The 25,850-nt window shown below is 39.7% G+C and overlaps 1 protein-coding gene across 2 annotated transcripts in view; it reads left to right on the forward strand.

Annotated features, from left to right (window-relative positions):
* The first annotated feature begins 20,621 nt into the window (after positions 1-20,621).
* Positions 20,622-25,850, forward strand: part of etv4 (ETS variant transcription factor 4) — a 40,735-nt gene continuing 35,506 nt past the window's right edge. Inside the window, exons 1-3 of one of the 2 annotated variants that reach the window (XM_088623083.1) lie at positions 20,622-20,918; positions 21,513-21,603; positions 21,793-21,840. In XM_088623083.1, coding sequence (XP_088479209.1) covers positions 20,862-20,918; positions 21,513-21,603; positions 21,793-21,840 — 196 coding nt within the window. In that variant the 5' untranslated portion in view covers positions 20,622-20,861. The remainder of the gene's footprint in view (positions 20,919-21,512; positions 21,604-21,792; positions 21,841-25,850) is intronic. The other variant, XM_088623081.1, reaches the window with a different exon arrangement.

Consider the following 25,850-nt stretch of genomic DNA (forward strand, 5'->3'; position numbering starts at 1 on the left):
AATGTCTGAGCATATCTCACTTTTAAGCTGTCTTTCATTTGGTCACTACAACGTTTAAATACTGCTGCTTAACTTGAATATCTTGAAACCTTGATTCCTGACCATATCGCCCCACATACACATTATGGGCTGTCTTTGGATTCTGGCCTACTTCCTGTTATTCCAAAACTAGGCTCTGAATTTTAGGCAGTCATTTGCTCTGTTCTGCTGCAAGGCTGGGGAATGATCTTCATGCCTACAGTATATTAGGTCTTCAAATTCTGATTATTTTAATCCTGACTTAAACATATATTCTTTTTAATCCTGTGTAATTTAATTAAATATGGTGTATCATTGTATATATCACTTTTGCTTTTTTGGTGTTTAGTACTTGGAGAACTTACAGGTTCAAGCACTAAATTAACAGAAAAAAGTGTATAAAAAATCTGCATGCACACTATCCGTTTTGAGAATTCATGAACTTGCTTTGAAGTTCTGTTGCAACCACCCATGCTTCTGCAATGCACAGTGTGACTGTAAACTTCCATTGTCTGTGGGTTATTTCTGTACCCACTCTAGGACTACCCCATCATGCACCAGAAAAAGTCCCAAGGATTCAGATCTGGAGAATGATAAAGGCCACAAGATCTTAGAAACCATTAAATTACATGCAGGAAAAAAACCCTGACCCAACCTAAAATGCCCTTTAGTGCAGATCTGTAAGTACTCTATACAGTACATTGGATCAGAAAAGATAAGCAGATTCTCATCTTCAATGACAAAGGCTTCTATTCACCAGTATGTATTGTTGGGGTTCTGTAATAACTGAAAACGCTTTATGCATCCATTTGGAGTATGAAGTCAATAAGATAAGGATCATAATCCATAATAAGGCAAAGGCAATACTTCTGTGAACAGTTTGGCTTAAGGTCTTGCAAACAGAACTGAAGACTATAGGTGCAAAACAGGCACTCAAATGACACCAGTGGCACAAAGACTGACATTCTTTATCTTGGCTGTGAAGAAAAGAAAATAGAACTCAGTTCTGAAATATTAAAAAATACTATTTCAAAGTACATAGCAGTAGTGAACCCTAGAGGTCTAGACATACATTTCTAAGCTTCGTTTGCACATTAACCTTGAAATGTGAGATGACTGAACTACTGCTTCTACAGATTCCTAATCATAACTGTGTATACACACAGTATCTTTAACAAAAGGCTCTAAAACCAGAAGCAGAAAGTCAGTTGTTTCCATGCAGTGTCTGACACATGTTCAAAGACTGCCAGTCTTGAAGAAAATGATACAAAGCATTGAGAGCCATGATAATTAATAAAGGAGGTATTGATCATTGGGGAAAATGTTGACATTGGGTGAAGGGCTGCAGGTACTGAAGATCACTGGATTGCTGTCTGTCCAGGTCACAAACCAGAGCAGCAGTCTGACAAAGAAACAGAACAAACACTGTTCTCTGGTGCTCTGTTGTGAGGTTTCCTCAGATGCAATCACCAGGTTTTGAAAGAACAAGCCTTTTAGGAGCACTTTTCTCCCAAAGGGCAGACGTTCTGAAGAACAGGTTCCTTACCATGTTGTCTAATAGTTCTAAACCCATCTGGTCACACTCGGCATTCTTTCAGTATGTTTGAAACAAGAGAAACAATGCCGTTTTGCATGTATTTCCTGTTCCTTCGCCATAATTACACTGTACAATCGCGTGTTTAACCACTAAAAAAGGGGTTTGTTGAGCCATGTTTGGGTACTGTTTTTTTTTCTTCCATGTGCTTTCATATACTTATGGATAAACTAGTTGTGCATCAGTAAATCACACTTGCTTTGCTCTGCACGCTTTGTTGTGGTTTGTGCAGCACACCCTCCTATGCACCTGCACATGTTACAGCTACCGATTTTTCCTCTGCTTTTGGTCTGTTTTATTCTCCTCCAAGCTAAGCAGTTGAACAAAGGACCTAGGATGTAGCCATATAAAATATTGCTCTAGCCCACCGGTGAAGTCTCTCAATAGCAAAGCACAGCTGGCAGGCTTTACTAGGTATTAGTCATGCATGAGAATATAGAGGTTTCCAGGTGTTCCAAAAGCTTGTTCCGCAATGCAGGCCTACCCTTGTTTACAATCCGCACTTAATGCATTGCTGAGCACTGTCTAATAGATCCGGAACCCTGTAACATGAGTCTACCCATGTGGGGTATGTGATGGGCGTCAGAGATGCAGCTTGAAACAGCGCGGTCTCCACAGTCCTGGAGAAAACGTGATGCAAATACCCTTTAGAGTTAGAGGAGAGATCAAGACTAGACCTCCAAGAACAACATTTGATGCTATGCGTGCACAGTGTCTTGCTTCTTTTTATATTTATTTTCAGCAGCAAGTAAAAATATTTGGATAGTACCTGCTCTAATTTATTGGTTTAAAAAATGGGAAATCTAAGTTTCATGTTAGATCTAGTTTTGATCATGTTTCCCAAATTATTTTCTGCAATTAAAATACTCATCTGAATATCCTATAAATCCATGAAACTCTATATAATCAGTATTTTAGCTCATCGTTTACTAAATAACTTGAAAAAGTGAACAGGAATGCTTTTTTAGTTATCAGTATTCTTATCTGAATTAGAAATACCGATAGCAGGTAAGAATTACAGGAGCTATCACAGTTCACATCTTCAAAACACAGTGGAATTTTGTTTAAAGTTTTGTTTTATTTTTTAACATAAGCCACTTTTAACTTTGCACTCACAGTGGTGCAATCTTAGAAGATTGATTTTGTTACACGTCGAGTTCGTAAAACCACCTTTTCAGCCTCTTGGTATTCTTTCATGTGGAAAGTTAGGAAAGAAAGGTTGTAAGAAACTTTAATGCATCTTAAGACCCTTTACATCCAGTATGCAAAACAATTCAACATGGGGGGGGGGGGAATAGTTACAATTAAGGAAGAAATTTGAGATGTTGGAAAAAATTGAGACAGAACTGTGAAATTTCAGCTATGATTTAAGAACTCCACTGCATTCAGAGTATCTAATAGTGTATGTAGGTTAATTGCATTACAAAAAAAACACCTGGTCTCTCATAGAACATCCTTAACCTGGGAATATTAAACACTCTCATGCTTGATTTTTTTATGACAATGTGAAATAAAAAAATTCACCTCCATATTAAAATGGAAACAATTGGCAAACCACAAAAAATATGCAAAGATTTGGGGTCATTGTCTCACCCATAGAGTTGTGGAAAGACCTCTGAGGTTAAATGCTTTAATAGAGTTAACTACTGTAGCTGCCCATCAGCCCCAGCCAGCCTTTTCACCTTGGGGTCTGTATCAGGTGATGTTTTCTTCCAGAGCCTAGCCTCCTAACAGCCCTCTTCAATAAGCTTTTTCTCCCATTAACCTCCCCAGTTATCCACTGTCATTTCCTCTATGAGCTTGGGAGCCATTTTCTGGGTCACTGATCCCAGCCACTTAAAAGGGATTTCATTGATTGGGATTTCATTGGTAGATTCCTTAAGCATGAACAACAAGCTCTCCTGAATAGGTTAACCAGGTTCTGTACTTTAAAAGAGCACTGTGCTCACCTGCCAGGGAAATACTGTCACCCACAGCTTTCATCATGTGCTCCTGCAATGATAAAGGTAACAAGCCCACATCTAAGACCCTAAACCTGGACACCTCTTTCCTTTATAAACCTGAGATGCTTGCCGTCTTGATTGCCCATATCATTTTACTTTTTGTATTCCAAAGAGTCCTTTCAGAACCGTGTAGCTCCAAATTGAGAACCTAGCAAAATACATTCCAATCTTTGAAGCTAGATGTTATTACGCATCTCAAATTCATCTGGCATTATGAAGGTAGTGTGGAATTGGTTCTTTATTTCTTGTTCAACTGTTCAACCCTGGCAGGCTTTCAGTTTTTCCCTTGTTCACTTGCAGGAGTATTTCCCTTGAAACGGTAGTCGGCTTTCTTGTTGACAAACTCTGTGCTGCTTCTAGCTACCAACTAGATGTTTAGACTCAGTATCACAGGAACTGGTATCGCAGATTGATAGGGCTGTGTGAATGCTTGCACATCTGCTAGTAAGAGTGAGATGGGGATAAACTCTTCAGTGAGACAGATCTGCCAGTGCTATTAAGGAGAAGGTGATCTCATTCTTTTAAATTGCCTTCTGAATCACCCAGATAAAAATGCAACACTACTACTTCCAGAATCAGGAATGCACAAAGAAATGGTCTGAGAACACAAGAAACCATAGAAAACTTTGCTTGGAAGTAACCAATCGTTGTATAGAATAGAACATAATGTGAACACGAGCCACATTGCCCTTGTTTATATAAGAATAGTCCTGTAGATTTTGCAGCCATAAGACAAAACTATGAAGTGTACCTTGGACTGATTACAAAAGTACTGTAATTTCTTTAAGACGTAATAAACAGGCAGAGATAATTTGGACAGTCTCATTCACTTGAGTACTGGTAGTTCCCAAGCCAGTGCCATCATCTCACTCATTTTTGAATGGTCTTATGGAATCTTCAACAATCGAGCTGAGCAGCTTGATCTAGAAGATAAATAGACAGCCTCTGTCCTCGGGACTTTGTCTGAGTGTCGCTCCTGAAGCATTACACGGACTTCTGTCAACCCCTCAGGTATTTGAATACTTCCATCAGGTTTCCCTAGCAATTTTATGTGAAAATGCCATGTCAAATTAGATTTAATTAGCTCAATAGCTTCTATCCACAAGCAGTGAGACTGGCGAACACATTTAGCCATCCCCCTCGGACCACACCTACACCATCACCATCTACCTCTTTATGATTTCTTATCTATTGCACATCTCCAGTCATTGTTTACATGTCTGTATTGTTTACATTCAAACTGTCTACATGTTTACTTGCACATTGTCTATTGTTTGTTTGTATATTGTCTTGATGCACTGTGTTTTGTTTTTTACACTTGTTTTACAATTGAGAGACTTCTGTAAGTAAGAATTCCATTGTACCAGTACCGGTTAAATATGGCAATAAAGTTCAAGTTAATTATGTTGTATGAATTGCATACCAGTACCATATCTGTATATGATGAATAAATACATGAGTACACATTTATGATTTAGTACTATGTCTTAGTCATATCTACAGGACAGATAATTCATGTGGCAGATAGCACACTGCTATCTGGGGTGCCTTAGCTGTAGAGTTAGCACGTTCTCTGTGTGGATTTTTCTTCTTTCCCTTAATTGCCACATATGGGATTTTTTTACTTTGTAGGCTGGAAAAAGATGTAACGCAATACACAATAAATTAAACGCAACATGAATCCATTAAAATTTTAAAAACCTACATGCATAAGATTAAGAACAAATCAGAGCTTTAAATCACAATCCAGAAACAAAGAAGCTGGGACATCAGTGAAGGAGATGCATGGTGACAAGAAAATATTAGTTATCTATCCAAATTGAACAGGCTAATAGCTGTGGGAATAAAAGTTAACAGAGATCTATTGCACTTAAACATAGGTAGTCAAAATTGATGCCCTGATTTCTCAGGTTTCTCAAGTTTCCTCCTGCCTCTCCAGGACAAGCAGATCTGGTTTGCTTTGCTCCTCTCCATTCTCCCATTAGCTAACTGAATACGGCATGATAGGTCTTCTCCCTCGACGTGTGGTATGAAAAAGAAGGGGTCATATCTACACCACAATGAGCTGGGGCAGTGTGGTGGATCTGTGGCTCAGGATCTGCGCCTGTGGCTGGAAGGTTGCTGGTTCGTATCCCACGGCCGGCAGAGGAATCCTACTCTGTTGGGCCCCTGAGCAAGGCCCTTAACCCCAACTTCTCTTGGGGTGCTGTATAAATGACTGACCCTGCGCTCTGACCCTGAGCTTCTCTCCGTCTTTGTGTCTCATGGAGAGCAAGCTGGGGTATGTGAAAAGACAAATTCCTAAAACAAGAAATTGTATCTGGCCAATTAAGTGATCTTTCATATGCTGATTTAAACTAGAGCAGCCCTAAGCAAACTGGACCCCTAATAGAAGTGGATAATCAACATTAAAAATTACTTAGTTTGGGACTCAAGCCTATGAACTGACATTTTATAAATGTTCAGTATTTATAAAGATACTGAGATCAAAAATGCAACTTTTTTTTTATTGCTTTTATAAGATGGGTCTGTAAAGTCTCGAGATGAACCTATAGCACATGAAAATCTCTGCTTTAAGTGTTATGTGCAAATGAAATTCCAGTCCCACCTTTTTACAGAAGAGAAAGCAAAAACATAAAAATAATGTAACTTTAATTCCATTTGAAAGATGAATGAAGGGAATGTTTTAAATCCTTTCAGTACACTGTTTTTGTCTTCCTCTGGTCTGCTTTCAATAAAGCACTAGCCCAGAAGAGAGGGAATGCTCCACATGTTTGTAATTTAAATAACTGTTCTAATTAACCCCTGACTACCCGGCCTAACTGCTCAACTTGTAAAGAGCTCTGACCTTACAAGGCTAAGAGAAGATGGAAGATTTGCAATGCCAACCAACTTGTATATTGTAGTCCAGTATAATGATGGACCCGTTTTTCATGTTTGTTTACTGAACAGGGTCAGCGCACAACTAAACTGCTCTACAGTCAGTTAAAAAGCTCATTTGAATCTTTTAGTTCCCGAGAAGGACACATCCACAAAATACAATACACAGACACAAAAGTAATTGATGCACCCAGCTCGCCACACCAAAACCATTCAGCACCCGCTATTAAGGGACAACGCAGTAACCAAACCATACTAGGGGTATCACACATGTTATGCTAGACCTTAAGATTAGTTTGAAGTTAGAACACTGTGTGACCCGAGTTAACAAATTTGACCCCGTAATCCTGGTGAAACATATGCTTTTAAATCCAGTCCAGTTATTAGTTCACTGACTATTTCTCTTTTTTTGAAGGATTCTTGAAGGTGGTGTCTTGTCTTTTTCTTACTCCCACTTGCTGAGCAAAACCACAGACATATCTGCAAGGGGAAATGATTGAGGTTTGTAAGACGTCGTTCTGTAAAGATTCTCTGCTGCCTGTTGGATTACATCTAATATGAATGACCTTTGTAGTACCATTCCAATGCTTCTAGTAGTCAATGGATTGAGAGAACAGGTTAAGAGAAGAGAGTAACAGAATGGCCAAATTTCACTCTAATTAGAACATAAAATGTATCTTAAAACACACAAACACTATCTGAAGTTGCACAGTTAAAAATGATTTCAAGGAAAATGGGTTCTGCAGTCATATGACCTGTTTATTGTGGCTGCCTTGTTCTGATGTATCGCTCAGGCTATCACCTTCTCGGAATCAATTATGTGACCTAAGCTAAGTATCAGGTATTTAATGATTGAATTTCTGAATTGAGTGATGTTGGCTTCCTGCCACATTGTTAGAGACACAGCACTGAGGTGAATCTGCTGAGGTATAATAGAAATAAAAAGTACACCGTATGGCAGAGTCTGATATCAGACACAGGCTAAAGCTTCTTTAAACTGATATTTCATGACAAATATGATCTGGAAAAGAAAGACAACAGTGAAATAAACTGCAGACAAGTTTAAACGGGCCTGAAAAAAAACGAATCCCTTCAGAGCAAATAGATATCTCATTATTTGGGGGCCCAAATTCAGTGACCAAAACTACTTAGAAATGATTAATGTCTTTGCAGGACATTCTGTGAGTGTAAACTTTGTATTCTTCGCCATTTTCCAGTACTCACACACATTTGCAATACAGGAACAGTGAAGTTACAAAGAAGCAGAATTTTGAAAGTGATAATAAATTGCTGAAACTAATTTAATTTATGAACCCTGACATTCCCTGGGCTTTGTGGTTTAACTCGTTCTCATTCCTTGCCTGCTTTTAATGATTCTGATTAATTATTTGATGTGGTTTCAAGTTCCTCTCGTCTTTCTTTGAGCACAGTCCAGCAAAGGTGTTTAATCGCTGCAGCTACTGATGCAGGGCATTAATTAAAAGAAATAAATCCTTAAGCTTTACAGATAAGGTATGCTGATGGAGGAGAAAAAAAGTGCCCTGGAGCGCAGATAATTTGGCAGGTAAGATCATGTCATCTGTGCAAATCGTATTTGGAGAAAACATGGAAAACTGTGAGATGTTTTCACCTCAATAGGCCTAGTTCTTGACATGTTGCACTAAGCAATTTTCTGAGTTTGCCATTGTTTTTAGATCTCTGCTCATTTCAGCTTCCTACTGCACAAAAACTGAGTGTCCTGATTATTTGATAATTCAGTCTTGATTACTCAACGAACGATTTGAGTGCTGTCATCTAGGCTGTTGTACCTGTATCTTATTTTCAGATAAGATTAATAAAATGTTCAGCGATTGAACATGGAGTTTCACCTGATATATACAACCAACTTCCAACTGTTTTTAAAGGGAGTTAAACATTTGCTTTCTGCTGATTATAGTACACTTCATGGTTTTCAGTGGATAAACAGTTCAGAAAGAACAGTGAAGACACAAGTCATTTTCCAGAGAAGAATCCCAGGTCGTATGCATCATAGAAAATTATACTACGTATGCAGTTTCATCACCATATTGAATTATCTGAATTGAACTCTAAGTTGTTGTTTGGTACTGAATAAATTGTAATGTGTAAATCTGAGACCTTACTGAAATGACAGAAGTTAAATAAAGTTGAGAGATGGTATAAAAAAACAACAGCAAGCAAACTAAACATACATTAGAAGAGTTAGATTTCAATCTTACATTTTTACTCAACCTGATCCATCTGTTACTTTACTTCACTAATTAATCAAGCAAAATTAATTGTTACTGAAGACCTGATATCATATAAAAGGAGCTTAAAACAATGGAAAATAATAAAAATATTTTAGGACTTTTTAGGACTATTTCATACAACCCAGTCATCCTCAGGCTGATGAGATAATAATCATGTACATTTATTTGTATGTGGGATCATCTTGGAACTCAATAAGGCTTTTGAACTCCAAAACCTCACGCCCCCTTCAGTAATTAAAACTGATGTTTATTTAAAGTTCAACAGCTTTGATTTCACAAGAGCTTGATCAGAGCAGCGAGCAATGACTCAGCTTAACCAGCCAGTGAGCTGTAGCTGTACTGAACTCATTTACAATGAAACACAATTACAGGATTTTGATGGAACTGCGTGGTCTTTGCAGGAAAGATCTTACTTGCACAACTGTCCTCAAAGAACATGCATCTTAAGGAACTGGAGCAAAATATTTATTTTAAAACTGTAAATTTCACTACAGTTATAGAGTTTCAACTTGGCTTAAAATAATTAGCAACCAAGTTAAGGAAGTCCTTGGGGGATAGGGTGGTGAGGCTTTCTAAAACATAATGGTGAATTAAAACCCATCCAAACCAAATGTTGGGCCCAGAAATACGAAAAGAATAAGAGTACACAAATTAAGCAAAGCTGAAGGGCAGGAAATAACAAGGAGGCACATTCAGAGTCAAAGACAGAGGATACTTCCTGTGATGGAGAATTATTCATGTATGGAACAAGTTAGTTTGTTACAGGGATTGCTGGAAGCACTTCAGAGACATTCCAGGAGGTTTTCATATATGCCAGAAAACTTACATTTTCTCACTTAAAGAGTCAACAATCGGTGTTCCTCTCATGAATGGAAATTCCTTGATTCAGTGGACAATCTATCGCTCTACGGCAGCATTGCATATTTCATTACTGGAGCAATATCAAAGTGCTCATTCAACTTACATTAATATAAACTGTTGGAGGGAATGATCTTGTCACTGCTGATCACTTGAATAAGATTTTGGGGGAATCTTGAAGTAGGTTACTGTTAGTGCGAAATTACAATAGAGACAATTATCTCTAAAAATGCAATATCAATAGAGAGCATTAAGCATAATTTATTTCATTTTTAGTTATTCATATGAACATTATCGATAAACCTTTCTGGTTAGATTTTGAGTGTCAGATAGCTCTTGGGTCAAAGACGTTTTTGACTTCTGTGTGGAGTTCCCATGTTCTCCCTGCATTCACATGGTTTTCTGTAAGGGTTCCAGATTCCTCTCACTTTCCAAAGACATGCTGGTCAGGTTAATTCGAGTCCCACGTTGCTCCCTGTGCTTCCCTAACCCTTACCTGAAATGAGCAGTAGATAGAGGATATGGTGTTAATCTGGGGGGAAACTGATGAAAGTGATTTCTTGAAAAGGGAAGAGAACCAGCAGCCATAAAAGTTTGGGAACCCTTTTTTATAGGATGAATCATTGATGAAACTCCCAGATCTTCTATATTGAGGTTTGGGAATCAGTAACATCCTAGTATCCAGGTATTATGAAAGGATACGCCAAACAGTCTCCTCTCGATCACCGCATTAACATGTTTACATTTGCTAAACTTAGGGCTTGTTCAGTCATGTCTCAGTTATTACAGGATTCCTGCAATTAAGGAGTGAGAGATGCAGAGTGGTTATTGTTGCCTCTACAAGAGCTTTAGGGGGAGAAACAGTAAGGTAAAGACAAACAATCTTTGGCACTTCTGACAAATCTATCAGGAACCCAAACATGTGGGTATGACAATGCCCACTGATGTATCACTAAACTCTGTACTGACTTATCCTACTTTAGTGATGAACACTACTATTGCTGATAGCAAGTCAATTCAAAAGCCCTACAAAGTGACAGCCATACATTTCAGAAAATTCTGGAACATTGACTGGAGATTCCAGTAGGTGTCCTATAACACCTTCTCTGACACTATTAACATGCTGATTTAGAAGGCATGCGATTTGCTGGCGGAGAATGGCTGCTGTGCTCCACCCTAGTGTTTCTTCACCTCAGTGTGAAACTACAGCTTCAGGTCAGACTGCTTTGTTTGGCACAGTTGTTCCTACATTCAAATGCAAGGAGTTCTATTGGCATGGCTGATGAATTACAGTGTCGACAAAGCAATAGCAATTAGCAAAACAGACATTTACAACAAAAGCATATTATTATTTAAGATGCTCACTCTCTGTTCCTCAAACTGTGACAGGAGATCATACAGAGAGCTGCCATCTACACTGTGTTTCCTCCTCCTCCCCCAGTAGCATGGAACACTATAAGTATTAATTGTATTGTAATATGTTGAATACTCTCAGGCTGTACCATGTTCAGCCATTAAGCCACTGTTAAAAAAACAAAACAAAGGGGCTGTCTGTGAAAGCTTATGCTACAGGTCTTAAGTGCACACTTGTGCCCACTATTAGAAGTTGGCTGCAGACATTTCTTGCCAAGCATTGCATAAACAGTCCTCCCAGCAACCATTGCATGCCCCCAGAGAATGAGTATCCCAGCACAGGCTGCTCAAGAACGTCCATAAGCCTCTATTCCAGGCATTCTGGCCTTTTCTTGCAAGGGAGCCTAAGTCTTATTTGTGTCAGTGCGGTTGGCACACCTGGTACTTGGAGACGTGTGATTTATTGTGTTGTGGTGAGTGCCGGGCCTGTAGAGAGTGTGCCAAAAGACATAAATCTTTGCAGTTTTGCAAATCGTTCATTTTGGGGGGGGGGGGGTTATTCTTCTTGGCTGGGGGGATAACATGCTATCGTTTTGGACAAGACTATTGTAAGTTCAGTGACTTCAGTAGTAGTAATAAGCAGTCGTAAATAATTGTTTACACCGATATAGCCCCCTTTCTGGCCACTCCACTACAAGTGCTCCACCACCAATGTGTAGCCCCAGCTGGATGATGTGCCAGCACGCTCAGCACACACCAGCTATCAGTGGGGAGGAGAAATGACTGATGAAGCCAGTTCAGAGATGGGGATTATTAGGGGGCCATGATCGGTAAAGGCCAGAGGGAAATTCGGCCAGGACACCTCAGTTTTATGACTTATCCAAAGGATGGCCCCTTTTTTTACAGTATAGTGTCCCCATCACTATACTGGGGCATGAAGACCCACACAGACCTCAGAATGAGTGGTCCCTAAGGCCCCTCTAACACCTCTTCCAGCAGCAACCTTAGCTTTCCCAGGAGGTCTCCCCTCCAGGTACTGGCCAGGCTCACACCTGCTGAGCTTCAGTGGGCAGCCAGCTGTGAATCACAGGGTGATGTAGGTGCTGAGCTCTGGCTGAGTATATCCTAGAAAACAATTTATAATCAAGGAATAGTGAGCATTCAAATTGTGCTAGCTTGCAAATATCTTCCTTCATTTGAATACTTAAATTTAAAGGAGATTAGAAAAATCTTTGGCTCTGAGAGACTCTCGCATTCCCAAGACTTTTGGTTCGGGGGTTTGTGGCTGGCTGTTTATCACTTTCCTGCTCCGTGAGGTCCATTCCCTTCAGACACTCCGGATGATTTCAGTGTATCTTGCTGAGGAATGTGAAACAAGACCGGCTCTCCCAGAAAAGCGCGTGTGCCAGGGGCGTGCCTCTTGGCACAAGCATCTGAAGAAGTGCCTGTCTTATAAACCACACACAGCTGACACGTACAGAGCTGGGAATCCATTAAAACCCACAGCACTGGACTGTCACACGCAGCACGGCCCCACAGACACAGCACAGCCTGGCTGCCCTGGCCCAGACGAAGTGCCCTGGGGGAACAACATATGGTGACAAACACAGGCTAATCAGCTCAGGCTTATCTGAGATTCTTTCTGGTTTGAGAAGAAGTCGATTTTTCCCCAAGTGAAAACAGCCGACCCTATTGGCAATTTCTGTGATCTGATGAAAGTTCTTAAGAACAGCTCTAAGACTTCTCTTTACAGTTTGTTCAGATAACGTTTTTTCTTTGAATGTCCTGCCACAGTTCTCACTGAGCTCTGAGTCTGAGTGTAACCGCAGTGAGCAAGTGGTGCTTCTGAGCTGTCCTTGATTCTGCATTGCGCTTCATATGCTACCTCCTCCTGATCTACTTAACGGAGGAGGGGGGCTCTGTGATGCATTACAAGAGAGGAAGAGAGGGGGAAGTTATCAACAATGTCTGCCATGCTGGGATCAGGACTGAGACCTGAGATCACCCCCTAGATAATAATGTAAGATGGTCTGGGAACAGGAGAAGACCATTTGGCCCAACAAGCATTGTTTTCTTTGATCGATACTCCGTTCAGTCTTTCAGCTTCCGCTCCACAGCATCTTTCCCCTTCTCCTCTCCAAAACCTCATTTAGAGGGTTTGCTTCACTGGCCAAAACTGATCATTAACCTACCTACCTGCTCCACAAGGATCTCTCAACAGTATTCCACAGCTGTTATAAGTAAAAGAATCTAAAAGCAAAGCAATGTCATGCCTGATCAGGCACGTATGTGGCTGAATAAATAACAGTGTGATGCTTTTATCATGGTGTTATATTTCATTTTGATTTTGCAAACCTGATGGCTGGGACTCTTTTCAAATTTACCCAATATTGCCAACACAGTGCATGTAGGAATAAAATCAAAAGACTGCTTGTGCCTGAAGACAAGGAAATACAAAAACTATTCAAATTCAAGTCATACAATGTTTTGCTGGAAAGGAATATGGCCTATATAGAGGCCGCAACAACTGCAAAAGTCTTGTATGAGTTTCCTGTGCCTTCTCCCATGCTGCCCAGCTGATATAGTTTGAAATGTGGAGAAGAAAGCAAAACAAAAAGTCTGCACCGGAAATAATGTTATGACTTTTATCTTCTGAACCAGGAGAGGTCAGGGGGAAACAGGAAGTTACAAGGTGAAATTGCTCTCCGGAGAATAAAGGATGCCACCTGACCATTGTGATGTAACTACTAGCTTTTCCAAGATCTCTGCTTTATTGGGTACATCTCTTATAGAGCTGCTAATTGGCCTGAAGGCTAGACTACAACCTATAAAACAGGGCTTTACAAAGTAGTAGATAGCTCCCAAGTGGCTCAGCCAGTGCAGTCACTCACTCAGAGCACAGGTGGAGCCCTATAGCCCAAGCGCCACTTGTTTAAAGTGAAGCAGGTTCATTACCGGACTGTGACCAATCTTGACTAGACAGCAGTGCTCAACTGGCCGAGCACCGCAGGAAGAAGCTAAGATCTTCTTGGTCAGGGTTTCCTCAGCCTGCTGGGGAAAAGCAACCTTTATAAAGTGATGTCAGCAAAAGGTGCACTATTCCCTTAATTGGTGCTTATTCTCCTGTGAGGCACTATGGAGCTCAGCGAAGGGGTCTGGCAGGTGGGCTTGTTGGAGGAATTTGTGTGCAGCTCATAGACAATAATAGGGTATGTATAGTATGAGAAAACTATAGTGCTTCCAAAATGCAAAGCAGTAGAGAAAGGTGTGTGTTTTCTTTTCACCAAACTTAGCAGTCATCTCACACAGTCTTCATTATATTCCACATAAACACTGGTATTTAGTGATACATCAGCTGGCTAAGCATATGCAGCTGTAGTAACCACTAAGCAAATACAAAGCCAATGCTTTCAATTCCAATAGTCACTACACAACTATTATAAACCTATCAATAGCTTTGAACTTAAACTTTATTAAAATAAAGATAACGAATAAGATATAAATCTCATCTAAATCATTGCTGAAAGACACTCAATCTTTGTTGGTCTTAATGAAACAGTTTTTTTATTTTTATTTTCCTTGACATGAACTACATTTGTACTTTTTATTCTTAAACGCTTGCGTACATCAGTTTTGCACCTTGTTATTTAGTTCTGTTTTGGAAACATTATTTTCTTGAAAATGAAAAGAAAGCGAAGAACAGAATCTTATTTTGCACGCTTTATGATTTAATATAGTACAGACATTTTGTTTTTCCATTGTTGTTCACCTGGCACGGGATTTAACTCCATGGGAGAAACACAGGCTTTTGCTGCTCAACAGGAATTCCCTCCAAACCCTTGCAAAGTGTGCAGTAATTGCTGCTACTAGAGATTAATCAGTCCTAAACCCCAATATATGTCATATAAATGCAGCTCTTAGAGAAAGACCTCTAGTCTACTGATTTGCACAACCAGGCACATCTACACAGCAGTAAACTAAAGAGTTGTACCCAAATAACAGAACAGTATGGGCCTTAGCAATGACCTATCCTGTTCAAAGTAGCACAAAAGTAAAAAATACTCAAACAAGCTCAACAGGAGTTAAAGTCTATGGCTCTCATCAATGCTTAATCAGGATAAACAGAAAGATCGGTGGACTGTGAAAGACTGGCATTAAATTCAGTTAAATATTTTGAATCCACTAAACTACATAACGATTGTTGACTTGAAGACATACCACGAGTTCTCCAAAATCGTCCCAAAAATAAGGAAAACTCCTTGTTTTCCTAGTAAATAATGGCATTGTGGATACAACACCAAAAGGCCTAAACCTGTCATTGTGTGTATGTTGGTACTATTGAATGCCATATGAGTAAAGCCTGGGAAAGATGGATGAGGCTGGACCTGATGTAGCCGGTGAGTGACCTGTTTGCCTAAACACTGATCGGAGATACTGTAAGTGGAATTCCCCCACCCCCTAGCCCGCATTGATTTCCTCTAATGCAAGGCATGCTTCACGGGACTAAGTACTGTAAAAGCTAATTAGCTGCTTTGCAGGCTGCAGCTCTTTGGAGACAACTCAACTGTATACTGAATTAGCCTAAGAGATCACAAGAATGCAGGGACCCTCTCTCTCCCCATATTAAAGCAACAACATCTTGGGCCGTCTGAGTCAGCTGGACACACTGCAGGCCCGGGTCATGAGTGCTGGAATCAATGTAAATCGATATCCGAGTCTCCTGACCTTGATCATTCTATTACATTTTACTCAACATGTATGTATGTATGGGGGGGGGGTCTGACATAATCACATTTAAAGATTTTTAAGTGCACTATAGCTGTGTCTTAAGTATAATTTTAATGCATCTGTAATTATGGTTTTTTGGCCATAAGGTTTTAACACCAGAAAAATTCAAATGTCAGCTCCTGTGTATTTTACAGCTTTAAAACGTGAAACATGAGGACAACCCAAAAGGACACCAGTGTTTCTCTCCCCGAGATTAAACTGGCTCATCACCGTCAAGGCTGGGGTATGGTAAACACAGCCACACAATAGAGTAACCCCTATGGTTTGTAAAGCACCTGTGAGTTTGCTGTGATACCAGTCAGAGGCTGTTAGAAGTACTGTGGGAATCACAGGGCAAAACAATACAGGTGGCTCAACAGTGTGCATTTCAGAGCAAAGCGCATGTGTATGTCTTTTCTCCCAATCTGATATGAGGGTTGTACTGGTTTGCTGAATTGCCTGAAAACAGGAGATTCAAAATTTTTGTAAGCACAGAAAAATGACTCGTCCATTCCACATTTACGCCAAAAAAAAGACATCTGAACTTTAGAGCTGTGGCAGCTCTTCTAAATGCCTTCATTCAAGGGCAGTCGCATAAGAGGAATTCATTTTAGCGATGCATTTTGAGTGGTATCACTCTAAAGCTGTGAAATTCATTCAAAAGCCCACACAAAATAAGTGACAAGTAGCTGGAGTAAGTTCAAGATTAGTTGCCACTTAGGGGACTAAAATCACTGACTCCAGAGATTAAAAGAGGAAAGTCAGGACAGAGCTGCAGTGTATTAATATGCTCCATGTTAGGTACACTTCAGAGCATTTCACACCACTGATCCCCTAATTAAACTTAAGGAGCCACTGTCTTCAAGCTTTGTTTTTGTTTTTTAGGGGGAGGCATTGGGTTTGACAACGTGATGTTTGGTACGGTGACATACAAACCATAAAGTGAATCAGTGTAGTTACACAACAGGAGCTTCAAAAAAGATTGTGTGCAAATTTGCAGAGGCCATTTTCTTATAAGACAGAACAAGTGCAGACAGAGTCACTAAGTCAGACTCAAGAACCAATGTTAAAAGGAGATAAGAGAATACTGGCACAGAAAGCACTTAAAAATCCCATGACAGCCTCCTCTTTTTAGACAAATGAGTATGTGTGTCTGTTTGCTTATTACCACTTGATACAGCGTAACTCTGCAAAGACCCCTTTGTAGGAATTTCTAAAAATGCATTTTTCTTCACATTTTAAACAAAACACTCTAACCTGCAAACTGGCTTGGCGGATCCAGAAATGTTTTGTTTTGTAATGCAGTTTTGCTGTTAATTGTGCTAATGCTGTCTGTTTTCACAGTTTGTGAATATGGAGTAAACTCTTTGCTAGTTGGTTCAAGCACATACAGAAAACCTATCCGTCAATCAGCATTAAGCAAAGACGTGGCAGGCCCTTTAGACTGCTGACAGGCACTGCAGACACAATCTGTTCTGTGCGAGCTGGGGACCTTTCCATGCTTGCAGCCAACACCAGCCTAAAATGTATCAGTCCAGCTGGACAGTTTTTCCTGTCTGCGAGCTGATCTTTTGCCACAGGCAGGCAGAAGGATACCCCTGTAAAAAATCTTGTGCAATACTAAAGACTTCGAGTGCAGACCAAAGCCCTGAGTAATTCCTTTTGGTATCTATTTTGCATGGTAGGGCCAATAGAGAAGATTGTTGTCATTACAAATAGTTGTAGAATAGAAACAGCTATGCTATATTTAGTTAAATGTTACTAAAGAAGCACAGGTTCAGCTCATAAAAAAACAACAGAAAATGTAAATATCCACTTTCCAGACTCAGACTATGGGCTACTCCACCTGGAGAGACTGAATGCATTGCATTTCACGTCCAGCTCCAGACTTGCTGAAGCACCATACCGCCGGGCTGGGATTACAGTCTCCTAGAGAACAAGGCTGGTTTACAGTAGAGTCTTTTAAAAGCCCTAATGCACAGTATGATCAGCTATAAGGCTCTAATTCCTAATGGCAGTAGAACGTAAAGTAGAATATTATGAACTGCAGATAACAGTGACTATTATGATAATCGTGTTTATGGCCTGAAACTCTTTTTCTAGAGATACTGCGAGTTAAATTAAACATCTTTAATAGCACCGTGTGTCTCTGTCGCTGTGTGTAGAATGAATAATGGGAGTCTTCAGAAGCTTTGATCCAATGACCAGGGTGATTCTGGAGTACAGACTAGCTGCACATGTTTTCATACTAATGATATGAGCTCTCGTAGCGCTTTCGATTTATTTTTTTTCCGTGATACGGTTGGCTCCGGGATTTTCAAAAGCACGAAAAATCTGCCATTTTCGCTATGCGTGAGATTTCAGAAAACCATATGCCCTGGTATAAATTAAGCACAGTGTGCCTTGGCACTTAGGATCAATTGTTAACATTTAGAAGTTATTAAATAACACTTTGAAGTTTAAGAATCACAGCTACACAAAATCTGGATTAATTAATTTCTTTACAGTACCGTGCAGTTTGATACATTTAGAATACACCCCATATATAATATAAGCCTATTTATTTAACGAATTATTAGAATGAGCACACTAATCGTATATTACATTAATATAAAACAAAAACAGCTTAGAGTTGCACGTGAAGTAATAAAAACCATTGAATATGATTCTTTGTTTAATCGATGGAACAGTGTGAAGAATTAAAGTAATTTAATACCTAGCCTATTTTTAAGAACACGATTAACAGCAAACTTTCGAAATGTGACGTGCGACCTTTGTATCTTTAATGTGACACTGGTAAATCATCAATAGAAGTCTGTTTTGTCTGTTTTCCATTTTTCCTGGAGCGGTTTTAGTATGTATTCCAGATGCAAACAAATATGCTCTTAAAATAAATAAATTACGTCAATAAATTACCTCCTTCTCTCTTTACGGATCACGCAGACATGCTCATAGTCAGTAAGAAAAAACGACTGCTTTTCTGTTATAAGGAAAACAGCAGATTTAACTGGAATTTATCTTTAAGTAAACAGACAGAGTGCGTCGTTAACCTCCTATGGAGAGATTATCGGATAAAACAACATCCTGATTCGACTGTGTAGTCGGCAAGGAGCACCTAGTGAAATGTACCCGCCCGTATCGCGGTGGTTCTGTGAAGCGATTTCTAATGGTCAAATGATCATACACTAAATAAAAGTGGTTTTTGGTGGTGGTGGTAGTGGGGTGGGATTATTTCATTTCAAAGAAGAAAACTAGGGCTGCGACGGTGAAAATTTAATTTCCTGAAGTCACCCAGAAAGATCGCTTATTGGGCCGACAGAAACTTCAACAGCGGTATAAATCCTTCTAGAATTACAATGAGCTCACCAGTCCTTAAACACAAGAGTATTTATGTGCCTTTGTATGTAATCTACTTTGAAATCAAAATGATGACGTTCCTATATCTACAACAATCTGGGCAGTGGGCTGGCGTTCATAAAACATTTCGCAAACCTTGTTTTTCTACATAGGGGTCAGACTTCGGGAGTATATCTTTAAGAAAAACCGCTAAGTGAGAAGTTTTCACCTTGTTACATCATAGCCGTCTTATATAAAGAGCCTTTATATTGCAGTGTGTTGAAACTACGAGGGTATAAAAGCCCTGCCTGGTCTCCTCGTCAGTGTGAATACTGTAGGCCCTTTTGCTTTTAAGCTTTTAAATCTCTCTTATATATACGCTTCCGAAATGCGTTGCACAGCTTAAGAGCAGCACGCTCTGTGGGGGGAGGGAGTGCTACAGATATGCATTAAATTTCCTTCAGAAAACAAGAATTAGCCTAATTTAAAAAAATGTCTGTCCAAAAGGGAAGTTATTACAAACGCCTGTCTAAGTGAATTTAAATCAATAAACAGAACGCCGAAGCTCAGGCTTCGTGGCTCTTTCCAAGTTTTTATGAATGAAAGTTTTCTCTCTTTTTTTGTGAATGAAAAACAACTGGAGAACTTCGGATAAAAGCTCCGGGGGTCCCAATCACTGATTGGTCTCTTGCATTCCAGCTCCACCTGCGGTTGCTATGGACCCCTAACGTCCCGCCGCCGATTGGTTGGCAAGGGAAGCCGAGATTTCATTCACAAAAGTCGGGTCATTCATTAAAACAAAGAGGAAGAAATTCGAGCCCTTGAAAGAGGAAATCCACCAATCGACACGGCTCCCTTGGGCAAACAACTGTCTGAAAGCAAGAAAAACAGGTCCTTTCCATATCAACACTCAAGTCTGGAAAGACTTTCTATCATCATCATTATTATTTTACAGAACAAATCAAGGGTCATGTTCAAGTAGGAAACTTGGTAGTGTATAATATCACAGAATTAAAAAAAGCATCCAGGTGAGATTTAATTCGGAGCTCAGAGTTCTTCAATATGGGTTTATGATTTTATGAGTTTAAATTCTCATATGTGCTCTGTAAGTCAAACAGTGTTGGAGTGTTGCTCGAAACAGCAACGTCTTACGTCCATCGCGGGTTTTAAAGCGATATCCGAGCTTTTATATTCATTGAAAACAAATCGCATTGATTGAAAACAATAATAAAGCGGTTTCCATTTTGTGATGCAGAAATACTGTGGGCGTCACTCCAATACTTCTAAAATGGTGTGGGAGGTGTGGGTTACCATGAATTAATGAATGCAGGACAATATGAATATTTTAATCCATGCAGATTTTTAAAAAGATATAAAACAATCTAAAACTCCTTGTAGAAAAAGCTCGTTTCCGATCTGATCTTTTCAGTCGGAACAGAGGTTGTTCAAACAGAACTGTAAACAACTCCGACGTACAAAATGTGACTAATTTAATTGACGGTCATATTAACTCAAAACGTTGGGAAATTAGCAGCCCAGGAGCCGTCGGTAGAGTTTTTCCGAGTTATTCCCGGGACCGGCAGAACTACACTGGAGCAGGCTAAGCGATGCGTTTTGCAAGCGCTGCCTTGCCTGCATTTTTTGTGAATGGAGCTCATTATGCATGCAGCCTTCTCGCCTCTTCATTCACAACTGGCTCTGTTGCGCCTCTGTCTCTTCCCCCCAGTTTAGGCTGCGTGGATTTCTAGCAATCCAGCATAAATGACCACAAACGGTTAACAGATGGATTATAAAATGGATGGATATTTGGATCAGCAAGTGCCTTATACTTTAGCTAAGGTAAGTATCTGTTTTTTCCCCCCTCTGCTTGCTCGTTGATTTCCCGAGCGCTGTTAACACGGGCTGCCGGGCTGCTTCAGAGCAGCCGCTGTTACAAACATCAAAACTATTTTTTTCGCTCCTCTTTCTATATTTGTGTTGTAGTTATCACCGTACGCTGATCGCAAAAATCCAATCCCTGTTGCTTCAGAGTCATTTATGGTTGTTGTTGGTTGTTTTTTTTTTTTGTGGTAGAAAAGGGCAGCTCATTTTCAACTATTTACAGATTGGGACCTTAAAAAGCGACGTCTTTTTAAAACTTCTGGTAGCGCCAGTGAGAGTTCTAAGCACCCCCCCGGCTGCAGAGGAAAATGTATTTCTGTTCCAAAAACAACACAAGGAGATAAACTGTAGTTTAAAGTCAGATTCGGTAGTCAAAGCGGTTCTTTAATCTGTAAAAACCGAAAACTTTCAGACTCTCTTTTTTTAAAATAATAATGAATAAAAGGCACGAAAGAAGGACTATCTTGTCAGTCACTTTAGACATTAAATGTAACGTTCGTATTTCTGGTTTCTGCGCCTCTCACGGTTTCTGTGCGCGCTGTTGTTTTGCAGAAGTCGCAAGGAAATGGGCCCGTAAACAGACCGTTGATGGCCGCAAAAAGAAAATTCGCGGACACGGAATTGCCCCCTCAGGAATCTGAAGGTAAGGTCGTACGCAGTGATGGAAAAGCCACAGACGCCGAACAGCACCCGAGATGAGTTCTGCTTTTTATACCAAGTCAATCTCAGCGCTACAGCGCCTGAACCTTGTTTTTTTCATGTACAGTACTTCATATGCTGGAAGATGTTGGATTTCTAACCAGGTGTGTTCACTTCTCTCTCCCCTGTTTAGACCTCTTTCAGGATTTAAGCCAACTCCAGGAGACGTGGCTCACAGAAGGTGAGGGCGATATATTGGTATATACTGTAGTTACTGTACTGGTGTAGATGCAGTAGCTGTGCTTTTTACTATACTGGCCTTCCTAAAGGTGATTCATCCTGCTTTCTAAGACTGACAACATTTCTGGATATACAGGTGTCCCTCTTAAATAATATATATATAATAAATATTATCATGGCTTTGGATTGGTCTTTCAACTCAAGACATCAGGCTTAGCAAGGACACTGAACAGCAGTATTCTTGCATTTTTAATGGGGTTTTAACATAGATTTCCTGTGGCTCTGCAAGACCTTTTGTTTGCTCTGTATTACGAGAATACCTTGGTGTATCAGTATAAACACGGGGGATGTCTATCGTGGAACCCTATGTGTCCATCGTCTGGCACAGGGGAGAGCATATAGAAAACAAATAAGGCAAAATCTGCAATGCAAAAATGGTGCAGTGAATTTGCCATGGCAGGTTAAAGAAAAGCAGTTAGTTGGACATTTGTCTGCCTGTGCAGTAAGATGCACATGAATCTCTGGAGTATGAAGAGGCCTTTAGACTGCTGGTCCTATACCTGGTGTAAGTGACTCCAGACTGATTGCATTCATATGTCTTGCTTTGACATGACACGGAGAGATAAATAATAGTAATTCATAGGGGATTAAATGCTGTTTTGTCTAGTTGTATTTATGCCTTTGCAACTGCACTCTTGAGTCGAGAAGATATCAGTAGAGGGATATTTAAAGGGAAATTGACCTTTGGCTTCAGAAGTGGAAGAAAAGGCCTAATTTGTGAATCACAGCATAGGCAGAAATAATTGGTTTTGTGGACTGGGGACATTGTTCCGAGGAAGCAAATTTGTTTTGAAAACAGTAAAAAATAAATCATTTTATCCTTTAGCAGCTGGTAAGAAAGGAAAATTGGATTGGGGGCCTCAATAATAAGAGCAGCTGAGGTTCACTGTGCTGGTAATGTTTTAGTTCAGGGGTTGCAAATAACACTTTCTCAATGCCTAACAAACAAGGTGTTAACACTCAATTTTCTTCATGTACATGCAAGAACAAGCTGGCTCTTGTTTATGAACATGTAATTAATCATTAATAGAGATCCTGTGAGGTTGTTGACTTCACGAGACCTCTGAATATATTTTAGGCTATAAAAAATACTAATTAAATAATACTGTACATTATATGTTATTTGGTCTAACACTGGGTCTGTTGTGTTTTTACATGCACTTAAGATGTCTGTAATTGTACCATTTTCTGTATTTTGCATACAGTATTTATAGATCTTTTTGGATTTTCTTCCCATGTATAATCAAAAAAGGAGTTTCCAACATTACCTGTAACACGTTTTGGCTTCAGGACTGAAGAGAAATGAGTCAGATTAAAGTTCCAAACAGGTGGAACTGAACTGCACATTTAGCTGATTAATGTGAACCAAGAACTCAAACAGGTGAAACCAAAGAGGGGGTCTTTGTTATTAATCTAGATCGAACCTATTTTGACTATAGATCAGGAGTACGTTGCTCAGCCTGAATAAAATATGGATGATTTGGGCAAGCTTGTTTGAAAACTAGAGTGACGGAAAAGTCTGGATGGGTCTCCTGATAGGTTCACATGAATCACAAAAAAACAAAATTAGAGAGCAATCAGAAAATGCTTCTTGCTTTGAGGAGCTGCAGAACACCCCACAGAGTTTTCTTCTGTGATGAGGTGCAAACCACAGGCCGTACACTACTGCTGGTCCCATCCTGTCCTTCTCATTCAGTGTCCTTCTTGGAGAAATTCACACACTTGATTGTAAAGGTGCCAAAACAACATAAAAATCAAGACGCAGAACTCTAGGCTCCGAACTTTCAATCTTCATTGGCCAATCTTTAGCTGAGATGCAGATTAAATGTGTAATGTGGGTTGTAGACTTTATTTTGTATTAAAACGAGTGCAAACTGTAAAGACGGATCATCCTGGTGTAGAAGTGTTCTGCCTTCACAGTTTGGCTTTAGATAGATAATACTTTATTAATCCCGTAGGGAAATTGATGTAATTTAGACCTTTAGACCTTTGTGAACTCACAGGCAAAGCTTTGCTAAATGAAAGCAGGAAAATAAGCTTCTCGGCTGCTTCTTTGACAGTCCCCTTTCCTTTGCAGACAGAAACAAAAAAAAAAACACTTAAGTTTAGCAAAGCTGTAACTGCTTTGTGAAAATGGCCCTTGTTTCCTGTTGGTTTAATTAAAGATTTTATTATTGAGTGACTGCGGTTATGGATGATTCACCAGCAGTATAAACATGGATGAGAGGCCCTCTCGCAGTGAATGTAACAGTAAAGGAGTAGTACCTTTTCTTCTAAGGCATAAACAACCCAGAAAAAAAAATCTCAATTGATTTTGTGAGCCTGTTGTGTCTTGTTGATTTTTTTTTTTTATGGCTCAAGCTTCCGAGCTCCTCCCAGGATCTCCCATGCAAAAGTCATTCAAGGTACTTCCAACACGACTTTAAAAAAAAAAAAGAAGAAAGAAAAACACTCACACTTGCACTGACTCGAATCTCTTCAACGCTTATTTTTTCCTCCAAATCTAACTGCAAACACCGGCCAGATACCACAATGGGGTGGCGTTCCTTTTTTGCACTCTCATTCCAAGGAAAAGACCTTCGCTTTCAGAGCATCTTAAAAAAAAAATCAAATTTGTTTGAGCAAAGGCAAGTCGAAACAAGAAAATTGATTTATAACAGTATTTGGAGGTTCTGGCATGCTTCTGATAAAAACAGGCTCAGCTTTTTTTTTTCAGTCCTTCGGGGAAAAGAGAAAGAGAGTTCATGATTTCCATCTCGTTGTGGAGAAATGCAGTAAGCTGCTAAGTAGCTGAATCAAATATACTCAGCATTGACAGGCAGAACAAAAGCAACAGGACTACTTACAGTTGAATAGGGAGGAGGTGGAATTAGTCTTGCTTGTGGGAATGCAATGTTAATGAAGCTTTCTGATCTGTTATGGCCATTTGTTTAATGCTGAGGATCACCTCTGGAGTGTAGCTGCTGAAGCAGTAGATGCACATGGGAAACTTAGTGGCAAAAGGCTGATCTCTCTCACCTGCCTATGAGTTGTGCAGTAGCTACTTTCTGTGAGTGGCTGGAGACTTAGGAGAGGCATCAGTGTGTGTCGGGTCGGACCACAGAAAGACTGACATCAGGGCTGTGGGGTGATGAGGCAGCAGAGCTGCAGTCCATGATTCAGCCCACATTGGAGCTCCAGCTACACCAATAAGAATAAAACTGAGAGTCTCCATTAGGAATGTTCCTTTGCATTTCTAATTTACAAATGCGATTTACATTTTAATTACGTTTTCGAAAATAGCACAATTTTAGATCAGTCCTTGCAAGATCCTCATCATCTCAAATCCTCACCCCTCGGTTTGGAAGATTTCATTATCTGGCATGATTAAATTGCTTTTTTTTTGTAAATAAAAAGAGTGGGTGCAATTTTTTATTTTTCTGAAATATGAGAATTACATCTAAGTGAGGTTAAATAATTAGCTAAATGGAGATGGGATCATCATTTGGTGTTTCACTTTTCACAAAACACACATTTTGTTATCTTGAAAGTATCTGCACTACAGTCTGAGACCTATTGAATAAGATAGCAGGAACGTTGTGCTGCTGAGGCCTGTTGTTTTTGTGATTAATGTTGATCAAACTTGTTTTGCTTGTACATATCATACTATAATACGTTGTGTAAGTGACAACATTGATTCTGCTAGATATAATTAAATGTTCTCCATTTGTTTTTAAATATACCCATTTTAGTTTGCAGAGGTATGCTCCCATTATGGTAGTTTTTCCTTTCCTGTGTTCTGAGTTCTGAAAACTTTTATTTCTGGCCTTTTTTCTGTGGTCTTCCTCCTAAAACTGCATCGTACTATCCTGTTCCTATTGATATATTTATATGAAAGCACTAAATCTAAATGCTTCTGCCCCACAAGAAGTGAAGCACTTAAAGGAGGCAATCTCTGTGCAGAAATTTCAT

The sequence above is a fragment of the Lepisosteus platostomus genome, chromosome 28 (assembly GCF_059453375.1).
Source record: "Lepisosteus platostomus isolate fLepPlt1 chromosome 28, fLepPlt1.hap1, whole genome shotgun sequence".
NCBI lineage: Eukaryota > Metazoa > Chordata > Actinopteri > Semionotiformes > Lepisosteidae > Lepisosteus > Lepisosteus platostomus.